The sequence below is a fragment of the Microchirus variegatus genome (genome assembly GCF_963457635.1).
Source record: "Microchirus variegatus genome assembly, chromosome: 19".
In the NCBI taxonomy this organism is placed as follows: domain Eukaryota; kingdom Metazoa; phylum Chordata; class Actinopteri; order Pleuronectiformes; family Soleidae; genus Microchirus; species Microchirus variegatus.
In genome coordinates this window covers 17025616-17044138 of record NC_139820.1, presented here as the reverse complement: position 1 = coordinate 17044138, position 18523 = coordinate 17025616, and the positions used below count along the sequence as shown (strand labels likewise).

The 18523-nt window shown below is 40.4% G+C and overlaps 1 protein-coding gene across 3 annotated transcripts in view; it reads right to left on the bottom strand.

The window, feature by feature from the left end:
• The window catches only part of LOC310940874 (mitogen-activated protein kinase kinase kinase kinase 4), a gene marked incomplete at its 3' end in the record, with an annotated part of 64527 nt that overhangs the window by 14407 nt on the left and 31597 nt on the right, over positions 1 to 18523 (bottom strand). For 2 of the 3 annotated variants that reach the window (XM_083905910.1, XM_083905912.1), the window contains exons 11-20: positions 17471 to 17543; positions 16722 to 16845; positions 14914 to 15030; positions 14460 to 14594; positions 11343 to 11408; positions 6554 to 6886; positions 5307 to 5441; positions 4999 to 5136; positions 1848 to 1918; positions 767 to 852 (exon numbers count right to left, since the gene is read on the bottom strand). In XM_083905910.1, the coding sequence (XP_083762036.1) occupies positions 767 to 852; positions 1848 to 1918; positions 4999 to 5136; positions 5307 to 5441; positions 6554 to 6886; positions 11343 to 11408; positions 14460 to 14594; positions 14914 to 15030; positions 16722 to 16845; positions 17471 to 17543 (1278 nt within the window). The remainder of the gene's footprint in view (positions 1 to 766; positions 853 to 1847; positions 1919 to 4998; positions 5137 to 5306; positions 5442 to 6553; positions 6887 to 11342; positions 11409 to 14459; positions 14595 to 14913; positions 15031 to 16721; positions 16846 to 17470; positions 17544 to 18523) is intronic. The other variant, XM_083905911.1, reaches the window with a different exon arrangement.

Below are 18523 nucleotides of genomic sequence, written 5' to 3'. Positions count from 1 at the left end.
CAAAACAATGAACCAGATCAGTTTCACGTTTATGGTGAGATGATCTTTGTAATACTTCTTTGCCATAATTTGATCCATTAGTTAAAATATATTGATTAAACAAGCCATAATGTTGGTCACATTTATTGATTTGATGGCCAAAACATGCTTTTTCTCAGTTACAGAAATAGCAGACAGAAGGCTATTCATAACAGTCAAGCTGCATGAGTCTCCAGGAGAATCTCTCATCATTCGCTCTAAACAAAGATGGCTGAGGCCAGAGGCCAAACTGTGTGGGCGACTTCAAATCTTGTTTCCTCCTAAACACACACAGAGACCGACTTTGCAAACACATTTTCCCTGGTCCTCCTCTCTACTCTCTATCGCTCCCCATTGCTATAACAGCAGTTTCCTTGATTCTCAGCACAGGAGGAAATAAATGAAACATCTCTTTCTTTCTGTAGACACAGGAACGTATTACTCTGTTGTGTGCTCTCAGTGTTTAGAGCTAGTGTATACGGTGTGCTTGATGTTTGTGGAGGGTTGGGTGTGACTGCTTGCATGTTGTGCACTGTGTGTATGTGTGTATTCATGAAAATATAGTGTAGGGTGTGCGGTGTGTGTGTGTGTGTGTGTGTACTGGCTCCAAAAATGTGTGTTTGGGGTGTGTCGGCTGAGCTGGAAACCAATGACTTAACTTGCATAACCAAGATGAAAGAAAATGAGGTCTGACTTTTACTTTCTTTCAAAAAAACATTGAAAGATGCCGAGTCAAAGCTTCACAGACCTGGGTGGTTGCTGCTGCTGCTGCTGGAGGAGTCTCCCTGGAATACAGACCTTCCTCCTTTATCCACGCCAGACACTGGACCACCACTAGATGGAGACACACACGCATACACACACACACAGTGTGACGAAACAAAAGTACAATAAAGGAGTTGAAATGTGATCTATACATGTTAATAACTAAATCCTTCATGCTGCTCAATGACCCACATTTCTCACCATTATTTTTACATGATCAAAAGAGATCATCCAAGCTCAACTAATCTAATTTATCCGTGACAGATTGTCCTCTAATGCTATATGCCAGTATGCTAAGTAATAATGTGACACAAACCACCATCTTGATAAAAAGTTAGTGTTACAATACCAAAGATGAAAAATACCAATGTATCTGGGGCATCTCTTAATACTGGTGCCATTATATTTAACTATACAAACTATACCTATATATTTGAAGCTTTAGGCAACCAGCTTAGCTAATGATCACTTTTTATATCAGCCTGTGAGTGAAGAAGAAGTACCGCACTGTAATAAGACAGTGTTTTGTAGCTAATTACATGCAAGGGAAAGTAATGCGAACATCACTGTGACATGTGAATTGTTGTGTGAACAGCTGGGTTTCTCTTCTCTACTTTCTATAATCTGGAAAGTGCCTCGGGATAATGTACTGTATGTTGTGAAATGGTGCAGTAAAAATAACATTTGATATCCTTTGATGTGTTATTAGCAGAGCAGCTGGTGGACAAATACAAATGGGTTTGTTTATAATAGATTGATGCTCAACAGTGTTCAGTAAAACATGTATAAAACATGTATTCTCAATCTACGATAAAGACTGTAACTTTTCTATACTGTACAATCACACAAGTTCAATTAAAATGGAAGAAAAACATAATCTACGCTGCTAAATAATGTTGGAGGATGTTTCCCTGTAGGTTTGATCATTCTTGACACGCAGCAACAATCAAGCTTTGTGAAAACAGAGAAAAAGAAAACTCAGCTCTCGTTAGAGTCACACGTCTCTTTGTACCGAGTGTCTCTTTGTTGTGTGTGCAGAGTGAATACAGTGCAGTCTACTGTACCTTGAAGTCGTCCTCTTGTGTCCCATTACCAGCTCTCTACAGTAGAACTTGGAGGTAGTGCGTTCTGGCACCTGTAGTAACACATGACAGAAACCAGGACAACAGTGGGTTTACCAGACTTATTATAGCAACATGTAGTTAATGAACAGACAAAGATGGCAGCCTCCTGGTGGTCTTCACTACAACTCTTAACAAGGATTTCAAGTCTTGCCCAAAGGGGGCTCTGCTAATTAGAGGGAGTTTGCTGCAGTTATGATGTGGATATACTGTAATTAAAAAGTGGGAAACTTTTATGACAGGGAATCTATTGAGAACATTTGGCTTTTGCGTTGTTTTTTAAGCTACGCTTGCTGTAAATTGTGTTCAAACGCTACATATGGTGTGGAAACATCACCTGAGTCATCAAAATGTCTCAACCGTCTTTGACAACACTGCATTGGTGAACGACAGAGATAGCATTGTGAAACCCATACTACATCAGTCTATTCAAGTGCTCATGTTTCAACATATGATTTTTCTAAAACTCTGTGCTACCAACCAGCTGGTGACCTTTTATCATCTTCTAGGCCACATGAGCCAAATACAGAGGAAGACACACCCAGCAGAGCAGGAAGAGAGCTGTGGGACTACCCATCACCCTCTGACAAGTTGCCCACATCCTGCATCTGTCTTCCCTGAACACACTCACGCCAAGCAGTGTTTCCGGTCTCCTATTGTGGCACATGCATGAAGCGTTTGATGATTATTAAAAAAAAAAAAAAAAGAAAGAAAAACAATCTGTTTGTTTTAAATCAGTGTTTGTTTAGGAATCAGAGATGGTAAAGTTTTGTTTCATCAAATAACTCAGCAAAGCTTCCAGTATACTGAGTTGATTCAAACAGCTGTTTAAATTCTAAAATGCATTTTGTTGTTGCTTTTAAACATTTTATAAGGCCACTCCAGTCTATTACAGCAGCTCCAGACACCACACTGAGGTCACAGGAGAGAGTAGTGAGTTATTAAGTGCTCTATCGACTCCATATGGCCTCCTGTAGCTCAGCAGCATAACATAGCAAAACAGACAGCTTTATAGGGCTCCCCTCCCCTCTCTGAAGTGGTTATTAGTTGCTTTATCAACTCCATATGGTGTTGGGTTAGTAAATAGACCTAATAGCACATTCACTTAGTAAAACACCTAGTGAAGGAGCAGTGGGAGAGAATGTAAAGGATATATTTTGGAGAAAGTAAGGTGTGCTTATTGAGATGATGGTTTTAGTTAGAATAAGTTAGTTAGGTATGACGTCACGCTATGTATCTCGCTGACGTAGCCATCGGGCCCAGCCCACACCACGCCTACCAAGCCAAAGCTACTGTTCTCAGTTGAAACGCAAGTCTCACCCAGGGCTTTCAAACCATCATATGCTACCAAACTGAACCATGATGGCAAAACAGCTTTAGAGTAGACAAGAGCCTGAAAGGGCATAACAGCTATGAAACAGCACGACAATAAGCGACACATGGAGCCTTCAGCCTACTTATGTCGTGGATGGACCTAAATTGTACGAATGGTTGGGACAGGGCATCAAAAGAATCATTCAGGGCTTAACCCTGGATTTCCACTGGACGCGGAACGGCCGCGGAACGGCCGCGGAACGGCCGCGGAACGGCCGCGGAACGGCAGCGGCGCGGTTCTGCTTCGTCCTCTGCCCGGCGTCAATCCCCACCGGGCGCGTTACGGCAGCGGCGCGGAGCCTTGGGAGCCGGCGGTATTCACGGAAGATCGCGCGATAATCTCGAACGGACGGGAGTTCGCGAGATCCAGCGATAGACTGTGTGTATAAAGTAAACAACAACAACACAGCTTCTTTTCATTCTCCGACGTGGAAGAACTGTTGATCTGGTGTCATAAATGATTTTATGTTTCTCCACTTCAACAATCAGTCTCTCGTCGTTCATTATGACTCTCAGAGACGCTCTGATTAATTGACTGTTTACCTGACAGCAGCGGTGACGACGTAATGTTGATGTGTAGTTGTGACAGGCGATATTACCTGCGTATTGTGTTTTATTTTGAAAGGGGGGCGGAAATGTTTTACTTTGATTCTGTGTCGCTTTTCCTGTCTGGTGCGATCTGCTTCGTTGAAATTTACGAGGTTCAGCAGCGGCAACGGAAAAAATAGAACTGATTCCTATCGATAGCGCTGCGGCGCGGCGGGCCGCATCTGGGCCGCTGCTGAGACGCTCCGCAGCGCGTCTGGTGGGAATGCTCTCATTGATTAGAATGGAAGCGATTTGCAACGGCGACCGCGCCGCGGCCGTTCCGCGGCCGTTCCGCGTCCAGTGGAAATCCAGGGTAGCGCTGCAATTCTATACACTTCCCAAAGTACAAGATGAATAAAAATGATGTGTAACTTGTGATAACACAAGATACCAAACATGTCAAAGCAGATTTTTTATTAAGGTATGGGCATGAGTATTCGATTATCTGCTTGATTATAAAGTTACTGTGACTAATCATAATATATTTAAAAGATGAATACCTTCTCTGTGGTGCATCTTTTATCACAGGGTGCCCGCAGCAGTAAGCATTGAGTTAATTGCACATGAACAGCAGTGTTCATGTGTGTTTGTTAAGTGTAACATGCTGTAGATCGCTCAGATGTGATGAAATTTACCAGGGTCTTGAATGCATCTTGTTAGCTGCTTCAGTCAGCTCAGCACGATTTGATTCCTGTATTATTTCACTTGATCTCATGCGCTGGAGTTAAGAATATTTGTCGGATAATACCAACGTTCAAACAGCATTATAGCACTCATCCCTACTTCTGATATTATAAAGTTACATACAAGCATGTAATTGACATTTCAAGCAACATCATTTAAACAAACAAATGTTATTTAAAAAAAATAACCACTGTCCTACAGCACAAAACACAGACCCACATTAACTTTATGCCAACCCCGTGACATGCTCACCACTTCAATGGCTTCACACGCAAAGAAAATTTGCCAACATCATATGACGCACACTACATCCTGTGCAATAACAACAAGTTCCCTTTTTTAGGAGAACAAAACAGACATCAATCAGTTCATGTCTCACTGGTGCTAGTCATCAATGCCTGTGACCCCAAAACTTTGCTAAGGCGCAAAAAGGAGAGTTGTTACTCACTTTAGGAGGTGCACCAGACGGGTCACAGAAAACATCATCACTGAGGGACATGGGAGAAAATGGGGACAGGGGGGAAAGAGCCATATTTGACATAGAGCTGCTGTGAGGGGCGTCACGACTCGACCGCAGATTGGCATTCTGGGGAAATAAAACGTAAATACATGGTTAACCTATTATACTGTAAATGAAACTATTGTATGTTAAACCCCTTGAATATATAAAGAAAAATAGCTCAAAATAGTTCCCAGTACTCTAGAGTACATTCAAAGGAATCAGTGAGCATGTGTTATTTGATAAAATTGGTTTACCTGGCTCAGATGAGCTCTCTGCATGGCTGGTGTACAAGGACTAGAGCTGCTCCCAGAGCCCAGCCTCGAGTGCACCTGGCTGGGAAGACCAGCAGCCAAAAGCAGCCTGGCCAAGTTTGATTCTTGGACGTCCATCTGAAACAGAACACACATAAAACATACATACAGCTGTGTGTGAGTGTGTGTGTACTTGTATGTGTATCTTTGTGAGAACCAAAAATAGTATGAACCGTAGGAAGCAGGGGCATTTTGAAGTGAAGTATGTCAGGGTTAGGTTAAGAATATTGGGCATTTAGTTGTGATGGTGAAGGTTAGGGTAAGGAATGCATCATGTCCATGATTTAGAATTTGATTTAGATTTAGAATCTTGATTGACTTAGACGACAATTAAAATAAAATACGGAGTTATTTAATGATATAGTCTTTTGTACTACACTTGCAGTCCCTGCAGAATGCATTCAATTATTCAAAAACTGTAACTTTCTACTTTTAAAAGTCCAACTTTTGTAAAAGAATGCTTCAAATCTTTTGTCAGGTTCTAGGATTTTTTTTACACATACAATGTCTTACTGTACACATCTTTTGAAAAACATCTGGAATCAAAACAGAAACAAAAATAAACTTTGTTCTTATAAACCTTACAAAGCCTTAGGCAGACACTTCCAACATCCTTCCAAATGGCAGTTTGACAATACCTTCTGGAAATTACACTTTGAGTTTAGGTACTGTGCAGAGCATAGACAGTGTGAACCACATGTAGTCAGCATATGCCATAATACATTTACATGGAGAAAAACAAACATGAACCTGATGCATTTGTCACAAATTCAAAGTAAATTTGAATGTTGAATTAAGATTCAATGAATAACAATGAGAAAAGGCACAGGTGGGAAAATATCTTCACTGTAGAGCACCAGTTCTCAACTCTGCCCTCACTTCTCTTGATTTGAATAGTGTCTGTCTAAGATATTGCTTAAATTATCTAGGCTTCTATGACTGTTAGGTTCAAAAGGTCTGTCAGCTTGGATAAGAATGAGAGAGTGGACAAACCAAGTAAGAGGATGAAAGGATGAAAAGGGATATATAGGGGGAGGAGGTAAAGATGGACAAAACACATACAATCTGGATGAGGAAAAAAGGACACACAAGGAAAAAAACAAGGACTGTGCAGGAGAAACTGACAGAGTGGAAAAAGTGGGATGTCGAGGTGACTAAATGCTGGATGGCTGAGGAAGGCAGGGATTTACCGCTGAGCGCTGGCTGTTTGCAGGGCGGCTGGGCGAGGAAGCAGCAGCAGCAGCAGCAGCAACAGCAGCTGCTGTGCTCCCACTTTTAGCTGTTAGCTTCTGGACAGCTGCCACAGGCTTTTCTCTCTGCCTCTGCCTCTCTCTTTCTCTCTCTCTCTCCCTGTGTCTGTGGTCGTGCTGCAGCGACAGGAGCTGGGTTTGGTCCTTGGGCAGGGTGCGGTGGGATCTTCTGGCCGCTGAGGGCTGATGCTGGGCCACAGTCTGGGGCTTGGACTGTGGCTGTAGCTGAGGCTGGGACTTAGTCTGAAGCAGTTGGTTTGGAGCCACAGCTCTCTATGCAGCAAACATGAAAAGCACATAGAAACAAGCTGGACCTGGGAGTATCTACATGTAATAACCAATATTTTGTATTTTGAGGATATAGTATGCACAAATAAATGTGACACAGAAAGGTGTCAATCATCATCAAAAGTAGAACATTCTGTACATTTTTCCTCATGGTAACTAAATGAACTGATTAGTTTCCTCTGAAGTAAAATTTGATTAGCTATTATTATTCATACAAGGTCTTTGTCCCATTCTCAATTCGCTTATTAGCTATTTTTATGTGAACAAATCAAATCAACTTTAATTATGTCCCATTATCAACTAAGAGTTACATTTTTTTCCAAAATTAGGTATAATAATGTTTTCATATTTCTAGCTGAAGGACATCGGTATTACATAATTAGCATACATACAAAAATAAGCTAATCAAATGTTACATCAGAGGAAATAAAATCAGTTCAGCTGTTTATTAGGATATTACAGCTTCCAGTCAGAGTCAAAATATTGCAACAGCAATAACTTTAAAGCTGTGCAGGGTAGAGAAATGGATGTTTGATGTTTACTTTGACAGGTCCCGTCAACACTTACTTTATCTAGTTTAATTAAATTCACACAAAAATTATTTGTTTTCAGTGCAAATCAGTTGGATGTTGTGACTGCATGCGTTAAAAAGTGGCTACTCCCAGGTTCTGTGAAAAGTCTGTCAACAAATGCATGAAAAAAACACATAAAGCATAAACTGCATCGTCAAGCTTGTGCCACAAACCCACAGTGAGACAGAAGCTGATGTGTTTCCCTTCTTTGTTTAAAAACAGGTCAACACATTACCAAGATATAATTTCATTCAGTAAAGCATAAGTAAAGCATACTACTAGCTGAAGTTTGTGGCGATCAGGACAAGACTGAGCTCCAGGCTTGTCCTAACAGTGCAGCTAAGATGCACGTAAACAAACTATACAGGCTTGTACCACATGCTGTACTTTAACAGGAGAACAGAAACACTGAGTGTGTGAGGAAAGTAACTGTCTAAGATTCTTTCTTGTTTACTGTTATAAGCCAACAAGTGCATTCCAATTCAGCAAAAGAGAGAGAGAAATGAAGAATTGGGTGTGCACACTTTCCAAAATGTGAACATGGCTGACACATGACAAGTGGTTGAGGTTAGATTCAAGTGAATACTGCCCGAGCAAAAAAAACAACAAAAAAACGCCCTGAGATTTAATGCCATTTTCTTAGGAATGAGAGGACAACAGAGGACACACACAGAACTGAAATACTCAACATGCCATTGTAACACATCCGTTTTCTCAGAGCTAGATCTGTTTTTCATAGCAACAATAGGAAACAAGTCATGTCAGCCCTCTGCAATTCACCATAATTACTACTGAAGAATGGTAACTCGACAAGAATGCCCAGTTGCTCTATTTGGTGACTAACACAAGGAAAAATAGAAAAATGTAGGCTATGACCCAATATTAACACCCAAATAAGCCCATCTTAGGTTTTATCATATATTTTGTCAGTTGATTAGAGGAGCAAAGCTTTATTGAACTGCCATTTGTTTACTTGAGATTCCGAAAATTAAAGCTACTAAACCATAATGCAATTAAAATTGATTTAGAATATCAGTTCAGAACCTGACTGCATACGGATGTCTCCAACTAGGGCTGGGCAATTTATCGAAAATTTATCGTTATCGAAATTTACGACGATATTCAACGTAATTTTGTCCATGTCGAAATATTCGATCATTTAAAAAAAGAAAAGAAAAGAAAAGTCATTTTTTTGGCTGTGTGTGTATGTAGGCAGGCTACCGGCATGTTCATGTCCCTTTAAGACACTCAGCTGTGTACATCGTGTGAAGTCACGTGACTCCACGCCCTCTGTAACCAGCGAAAGAGACGTTGAGGAAAGACGAAGCGGCAACCGCGGCGGGTGCGGTAGCAGTTTTGCCAACTTGCCGACTTTGTAGCTAAATCTGGTGACATTCTGACTCCTCCTTGCGACTTTTTTGTCTAAAGCGACTCGTGACTTATCTCCAGACTTTTGGTGTTATTGGAGACTTTTGTGGTGTTTGGAAACTCTCACGTGAAATCACGTATCCCTCTCAACAAGCAGCAGGTGCTGTCCGAGCCCGATTTAAACCCGACAATTTTTTAATACGTGAGCCGTAAAAGTACACATACATCCACCCCACAGTGGGAGCTTGTTGTACCTGCTGCCACAGTCTAATTTACAACAATAACAGAGCCGCTGAGATCCGCATATGTTGCTAATGACGATACAGTTCCGGGTTTTTAAATGATGCGTTGTTGACGGCCGCAGGTTTTTACACTTTCACACAATACGACGTGCTATAACATACCACGCGAACAAGACGAGGGAGAAAAAAACACAAATGCTTGATCAAGGGCTCAGGCAGTGAGTCAGAGCGGTGTAAATGTTTCTTTTACTCAGTCTCACACAAAATAAATCACTGCATTTGATACATGTCAGGCATAAAACACACACACGCACACATATACATGGTCAATTATGCAAATTAAGCGATTATGTCATCTAGCGTCTTCGAACTTATCGTTCATTTATCGTTATCGAGGTGAGCTGCTCAATATATCGTGATATTGATTTGAGGCCATATCGCCCAGCCCTATCTCCAACTGTAAGTCGCAATACTTTCATCTATTTTTCACACATCTCAACAACTACAGTTCACCAAGAGACTGTAATTTAATGTGTACTGTGTAACTGTACACAACTCGGGTCTCACAAGAAACACAAATTGTTTCACGGCACTACACACATAAGCCAGGTACTGGCTATAAGATCGAGGCAGCTGTAGTGTTATTTTATATTCATCATGGCAGAGCCGGCGAAAATTGTTCTTGTCAGAGGAAGCAAGGAAGAGGAGACAACTGTCTGAACAAGCGAGGGGCCACACACGAGTAAACATTGGACCAGCGTTTTTGAATGGCAAGAATTGAAAAACACAGACGCATGCATAACGGATACCGTCGAGCATGGACATGGCTCCAGGGCTTGTGTTTGGAGGCTCCATTGAATACAAATGCGCATGGCCAGACGAAAAGGACTTGCAAAGTTCTGCTTTAAAATAAAAGGAGCTGAACAGCAAGACTGCATGTTGAAGATATAAATTTGACAGCAAAAAAAAATATTTTAAAACTTTGTGATTATAAAACCTCCACAAAACTAAATGTTAGTATCTATCTACTTTAATTTCCCACAGCTACAGACTATTAAGCAAAAGTCAAGAGGTCCTCTCATTATACCACAGGATCATAACAACATCAGGGCAGAGAGGGGAACCACTTTGGAGGCAGAAACAGAGAAAGTGTTTTCAGGAAACAGCTAAAGCAAAAGGAGACACGGTGAATTTGTGAGTCTGCAAACCCCAACTGAGATATGATAGTGACACTTTAGAGGGGAAATAGAAAGATGCGAAAGAGAGATACAAGAAATGAAAGCAGTTCCATGCTGTGAGCAATGGAGAGAGGGATGAGGAGAGGAAACAAGTGAGGAAAGCATGGAGGAAGCATGCTGGGATTAGCAGAGACAGCAGAGGAGAGGTGGAGAGATGGAGAGGGAGGCTTTGAAACAAATACGATGGCATGCTGTGATAAACATTGGCCTAAAAAATCTGACAATCCTGGTATAGTGCAGTGTGTTTCACTGTTTTCTCTGAATCTTTAATAGAGTCCAACACAAATGCTCAATGAAAGGCTGTGATCTGTGAATGCCTCCTTGAACGAGAACTTCAAAAGTATAACATTAATTTGTTAAATAACTCTGTAGCATACTGTCTCTTCAGCTTTAGAGAAGGGAGAAAGTAGCAACAAACCCCAGCGCATGAGAGCAAGTGAATGTAATGCAGGGTTTAAAGCATGTTGAGGAAAGAGGAGCGGCCTCAAGATATATTCAAGAAACTGCATCCAGAAACTAAATGCTTGCTGCTGATGTCACATTGTGGTTAGAGATGCACTACAAGTTAGGCAGTCATTGGAGTAGAAATTGTATATGAATGTTCGCATTAACTAATTGAGCTTTTAAAAAAAAAAAAAAAAAAAATGATTAATTGAAAATCTAATATTTTTACTCATCCCTAATCATTCAGATCCACAGTGTCATGACATGTGTTTCAGTGTCCAGTTGTCCAAATCCTTATCTAAAGACTTTCACCGATGACTACATAGTAGATGGACCTAAAGAAAATTTACTTTTTGCCAAATGAGAAGGAGAAAGAAAGAAAGATAAAAACAAAGTAAGAAAGAAAGAAATATTTATCTTCTTCTGTAACAGTGACACACATGCACAAAACCACGTAACACATCAAATAGGTCCAAAACCACAGTTCTGGTTCACCACTGACCAAATCCATCAGCAACAACAGAGAAGTTGTAGGAAGAAAAAGGTAGGTGAAAAGATGGCGTGATGGGTCTCTTACCTGCTCTCCTGTATAGTCCATAGGCCTTACTGACACATCGGCACTTCGCTTTCTGCCCGCCTGATCCTTCAGAGGACGTGGGGGGGGGGGGGGTGGTCAAAGCAGGTAAGCAGGTGGTTAAATTAAATATCATGCCTTTGAAAGTAAATTTCACTCCTATTAAAACTGAGACATCCCCCTCTACCAAACCAATGAACTCTAACAAAGCCCACAAACAAATATTCACTCACACCACACAGACACACAGATACACAGTCTTACATTAATTAGGCGAGACTGAAGTCCTGAGCAGAAGTCTGGGAGGTGGGAACTAAAATATTCAGAGAGTGAAATATGGCATGGAGCTTTTAGCCAACGCCCTCAACTCTAAATATTTCATTATGACCTCCTTTCCAATTTCTTCTGGAAAATCCTTTTGCGTGTCCAAACTGGATTATTTTTAAATTTACAATGTTTAATTGAATCTGCGGCATTTAAATATTTGCAGTGGATGCACCATTGCCTTTAAATCGTATTTATTCAGCTTGGATCAGGAGGAGGGGTCACATTCAACAGTGCTTGAGCTGATACGACAGGATAAGTGGATGACAAACCTTCATCAAGGTCATTTGATAACAAATACAAGTGAAGTGCAGCATCGAAAAGAATGACAGAAAAGGCAATATGCCTATGGGATCCATTTTACAAACACTATCAAACTTAGCATACAGTTTGTGGGAAATGTGGTCTGTGAGTACTGCATTTACAACAGGTTTAATTCAACAAAATAAACTTTTCATGAAAGCATTATGTATATTTTATTATGTATCTGATTTGTAGAGAAGCAGGCATTTTCATTTAACTTATGAGGTTTATGTGCAATGCAATTATTTAAATGGAGTGTCACAATGCAATGTTCTTCGTGTTTGAGACAATACACTGAAAACCATTAAATGACCTGCTGGGGGTAAATGATAAAAGATCAGGGGATATCTGTGACACTGTAGGTGAGACACTGAGAGCAAAGAAATTGTACGCAGTCCATCCTGTGGTATTTCCATGAGCCAGACATGGAACAACAAAATCCTTTGTCCAAGAAAATGAGTTGGAGGAAGAAGAAAACATCAATACCCTTGAGTGACAATGTTACGGTGGGTGATATTTTGTATCTTTGTCTTCGGTCGATCTTTCAATTGATTTGAATGATTAAATATAAAAACACTTAGCACTGTCCCAATTTGGAAAAAGCAAGGACCACTACTAATATGAATGGCTGACAGGCCAAAAATGAAGACAGAAAAAAGAAGCTAGTCTGTTAACCTGGGTTATCTCAGAGTCATTTGACCTCAGGTTGAATGTTCATACATTCACACTGGTTGAACAGTGGAAATGACGTATCACTAACATTGTTATTGCTAAAGAGGCTAAAAGGTGTTTTAGGCAATGACTTCCTTCAACATAATCACAAAAATAAGAAGAGAATAAAAATGTAATTATTCTCCTGTCGTCACCAAATATAACCAATTTTGGTGTGACTGTAACAACAAAGCAAATACAAATTGTAAACCATCATCCATCTTTTTTTCTGTGCTCAGTGAAAGGTCACAGTGGGTTAAAGGCTATCCCAGCATGTACTGAGGCAGGGTGGACATGTTTCCAGCGTATAAAGAGAAGTCACACTACTGCTCTCTCAAGTGTTAATTAAGTGGTTAAATGAGTGGTTTTCACAGTGGTTTCACAAAGCAGGCCTGTGTATTAAGGCACACGTGATCATTCACTTTCCCCAACCAGTGTTGTCCAGTTTCAAACCTGACAGTCAAGTGGCCACTTCTGTAATATTTCAGCCACTAACAAACCACAGACACACGTGTCCTGAACACAAGTTCAGAGCCTGGACCCAGACAAGCTCTTCATGTGACAAAGTAGGAGACTTCACAGCACATACTCAATGAACCCATGAAAAGATTAAATGCAACAGAATTAAAGCTTAATGAAGCATCAGCAAGATCCATTACACAAGCTGAACATAATGAGTCAGAGGCAATCAGTGTCATCAGAATCTAACACGTACAGTTACCACTACACCAAATATAACAGAGATATAATGTAACTAGACAGATATTAATAGTGCTGGAATGTAGAGTCTTCTACATGAAGAAATCACAGCCACTAACTTGCTTTATCTTTTCAAAAATCACCCGAGCGTGGGACGGATTCATCAAGCATGTGTTAAAATTAATGACCAAAAATGAGCGTACCCGAGGAGAGAGCTACGTACCTCTGTTTGAAATGATTACAACTGGCAGAGACATTTCATCCTGTCCAAACATGCTGAAAGCTACTCTAAATCTCTACTGGTTTCACAAAAAGGTCCCACTCAATTGTTTGATATTCTAATTTAAGTTTTAACAAGGTGTAAAGATAGTTTAAGGTAATGTTTTTTAAAATGAAAATCTAGAACAGAAACTGTAGCACAGAAGCACAACAAAGGATTTATGAGACTAAGCAATCCTCAGCTACTGTAAAAAAGTGCAATTCATTGTCTTTTATACATCGACCTCTCCATTTGTACAATCTTTTTTCAAGTGAACCTGCATATAGGAAGTTGTGCTTGTTTCAAAAAGGAAGAAAATTACATAGAAATGTCATGTCACTTTCCATTTGATACATTTTTGTTTTGAACAGTTTCTTCAAAACAAAAGATATATCGTCTAAGATAATATCTTACGCAAACTGACATTATCAAGTATTAAAATGACTTTGTAAAAACTTATCACGTGGGCAGGATTCAGTGTCACATGACACCAGTGCCCAACAACTAAGTCTTTGAAACGGGTTGTTTGTATCTTACTTGTATGTCGCACAACTTACCTTATAGCAGGGCATCTGAATCTTTACCCAGAGTTCAGTGTTTTTACACTGTACTTCAGTTATAAGGCTTTCAAATTAATTTATTCAATGCAGCCTCAAATATGGATTAAAAGGAACACGCTCATACTAACACGCTGTTGAGGCAACCTTTGGTTTCTGATGTATGAAAACCTAAAACAATCTTAATTCAACATCATAATTGTCCTGTCAACAACACAACGGTCCTGTCTATTCACAACAAATTCAAAGTCAAAAGTTCATCTTTACCGGCCTCCTGTCGCTCCTCCTGTTTCTCTCATCCAATAAGATTCTGTTGTCATGGAGATTGGACTCCTCCCCAAGCAATATTTCCTGAAGTTCTGCCCACTGAAAGGCACAGTCTGTCAGCTGCTGCCTCTGCTTCTGGGAGCAGAAAACAAACCCTGATGTTAACGTTCATTTAAATGACCTTCAACAACAATAGGGTTTTATTGGCATAAAGATAAAACAGCCTTCACTGAAAACTGATTCTTCAGATCATTAACATTACACACAGCTGGAACTGTTACAATCTATTTCCAAGGTTGAAGGTGTTTTAAGAGCGGTTATAGTGGGTAGAGGAAGGATGTGACTCAGCAGGTGTCACTCAAAGGATTAACTCTTCTCCTGACAACACTGACTGTCCACTAACTCCTCAGTGTCCAAAGAACAAGAGTGAGTGTGAGAAGAGAACAGTACTTACATCCTCTAACTTCTGCCGTTGCTCATGTTGCTGCTGGATCCTCTTCTGCCTGTCAGCAACCAACTGCTGCTTGTATCGTTCCTGCTCTGCCAACTGCTGTCTGTGCTGCTGCAACGCCTGAGACAAGAATGAAAATAAGAGCTTTAATAGAATTAAATCAATTTAAAAATGATATGATAGAGTATGCTTTTTAAACTTGATTTGAGTGTTCAGTGTGTAACTTCTGTCAACAAATCACCGCCAGCCCCTTTTGTGCTTTTAAGAGTAACTAAACCCCTAAACCATTTTCAGGTTAAAACAAGTGTATATGGTTATAGTTATTATTAACTGATCCAGGTCCAACTCTTGGTAGTTTTGTGTAAAGTATTTTGTTGTATTGGGTATTTTGTGTAAAAATGGGTGTATGCACTGCCTTCCCTGGATAAACACCTCCCCATTTGAATTTTCCTATTAGCTGGCTCTTACCGGGCTATCGTCACTTTCCCAGTTCTACGGTTGACCCGGTCCTCTAGCCACCCCCCAAGAGACACAGCAGAGGGGGGTGGGGGGGGATGGAGTGTGTACGCAGCACTTCTATTTCAGGCTGATGCAGCGCCGCATAAATTCAGCGAAATTCAGCACGAGTGGGAGAGGAAGTAGGAAAATAAAATATCCGGTTTTACTTTTCAGAATAAAAGCTCCACATTGACGCCACATCGTATTTCACTTTACTACATCATAGAAAGAGTCCTCGTGAGTTCAGCGTGCTCCTGTTTAATTGGTCGGTAGGAAAACTGCTCCGTTTGTTACAACATTTACAGTATATTTCTGTGCAAGAAGAACCCCTAAAAAACATCGCCTCGCGACTCCAGCTGTGGAGCTGTGTGGAAGTGGGCTGTGGAGCTCTGAACCAGAGCACAGTGTGTCCATTCTGCCCAGCAACAGAGAATACTATTTTCTGATTGGCTGACCGGTCGTTAATTCAAGACAGCTGTATGAATGAACGACGCAGAGCAAACTGCCTTTGCGTCATCGATTCATAGATAACTAATTATGTGCAGTGACTTTTATCATTTATCAGCGTGAGAAATGTCATGTGTGGCATTTGAGTATTGAAATGCGTGTCTCACCCAGAATGAAGCTCTAAGCTGCCACTGGAAATACCACAGCAAGCTGCTGCCGCTGCTGCAATTTGCGCTTGCTGTCATTGATGATCACGCCCCCAGCGGTGCTCACTAACCCCTCCTTCACCTCCCCACTCACTGATAACTCCCTGTCCACTTTTTGTAGATTTTCAAAATCAGGCATTCTGGAAGCCTGGAAGAGCTAGAGATTGAACCACTTACCATAATATTAAGTGAACAACCTCCTCATCTTCCTGAACCACAACCAACTCTTCATTAAGATAATAGTTTTCTTGCACTTTCTCCACTTTAACATGAACACTTTAACAGAATTTCTCACTTGACTTACTGTACTGTGACTTAAGCACCTGCTGTTGAATAATGTTTATGGAGTTTAGCGATTTTTGAAATACAGAATGTGTGAAATGTGTCCTATGTGTTTTTTTGTTGTTGTGGTTTTTTACAATGTTTGGAAAGAGTCACATCTGAAACGGTAAAACTGATTTTTCTTTTGTCTTGAAATATAATTAAAATACATTCCTTGAAAATGAAATAGTTGCTGACTATTTTAATACATGATAAATGATTGATCAACAATTCCAACTTTGCAAATATAAAACAAAGGCTGTCAGTTGTGATGCCCTGATTACTGTATATCAATACAATAGGCATGAAAGTGTACCAAGCTGCGAACTTGACGCCTACCTGTTGTCTTTGTTGACCTGCACTTCCTTCATGACCTCTCTCTCTGCCTCCTTCATGATCTTCAGTCTGTAAACGAAGAAACTCCCGTCTCAACGTCCATTCACCAGGGACATTCACTATGGAGCTGAGAGAGAAGGGGGCAGAGAAAGTGTGTGATATTTATGGAGACAGATATGGACAACGAAAATGGGCACAGTTACACTTCTACACACTTAAGCTCATCCTAGGAGAAAGTGGCCAGCTCGGAGTGCCATCTGCTGTTTGCTGTCCGGAGACAGCAAGAGCGAGGCTAGTGCATCTGTCCACTAACATAAAACACACGCACACGCACACGCACACGCACACGCACACGCACACGCACACGCACACGCACACGCACACACACAAGCCCCAGAGTGATTCATTAGCAAAGACTGTACCAAGACATGAATCAGAGTAAAACTCACAGTGACAAGGCTGTGAATACGCATATAAGCAAAACACAGATGATGACATTATGTGCGTATGGATGCTTTAACCATATGCTTGCATACTGTTATAACTCAATCTGAACAGGTTTGTAAAACTCACATTTCTTTCTGCATTTTAATATCTGAACCAACTGTTGGGGTCTTAAATTAAATCTCCACTGCAGTGTAAGAAATCTCATGCTAAAACCCTGCAATCAACACTCCTCAACTACAATGGTTCCAGATAACTAAGGGCAACAAAGTGAAACAATATTCATGGCAAGTGTGAAAAGCTTTTACCTGGGTTCTCCTTCCTCCTCTGTTACCTCGTCATCCTCCTCTTCACTGCCACTGTACTCATACTCTGGACCCTCTGAATGAGACACAGACACAGAGGGAGAAGACAAGCAGTTTTGATTTAATGGGTTAATAAAAGGGTTATATCATTTCAATCTAAATTGAAACTTAGACCATTTATTATTCATTTTAAAATAATAAATTGCTATAAAATCAATAAATTAGCTGATTGACAGTAAATATTTTTCAGTCTTTCTTGAAAAAGGATTCGTCATGAAGGTCTTTCAAACAAAAAAGCATCATAGCTCTGGCTGCAAAATCAATGTCTCTTCGGTCAATCAGTCAAATTAAGCACTAACAATAAATAACAAAAAATAATTTGGGTACATGGAACTCATGAGGAATGTGACAACATCAAAATGTCATAATAATTTTGCTGTTGATGATGATAATCCTGACAAAGGTTATTGCACCAATTGTAAAAAGCTACTATAAACGCTTAACCTCTTCTTCACGGTTGGCCCCTGTACTGGGGGCAGCGTCAGACGCAGCGACAAAAGCGTCATAAAACCATATCTAACTTTAACAAACACAGACATGCTGCATACCCACAGAAAGGTCAGAAACTCAGATAAAAGCTTATATAGACCATTCTTATGTTCACGAAACACAGTTAAAACACCGACAGATCAAACCAGCAGGAGCGTTAGAAAAGAAAACGTTACAGCGCACACATTGAAAAGTGGCACCGGAGCATCAGCGTGATTATGTAAACAAAAAAAACATGTGTCGCCTGGACAGCGGAGAACCCACAGCTAGTTATTTTTAGACCTGTAGTGACATATAAATAAAATTAAATGGGTTTTCAATAATTTGGTACCTAAGAAATCTCAAAAGGGAGAACGCATAGACATCTCTTTACCAAAACCTCTGTAATTTCACCCTGCTTTATTTCAGCAGCATCAGACTTTGCACAGCTCATGTCCACATGTTGTTACATGACCTGCATGTGTTTTTAAGCTCCTACTGCATATTTTAAAGGTGATATTTGCTTTA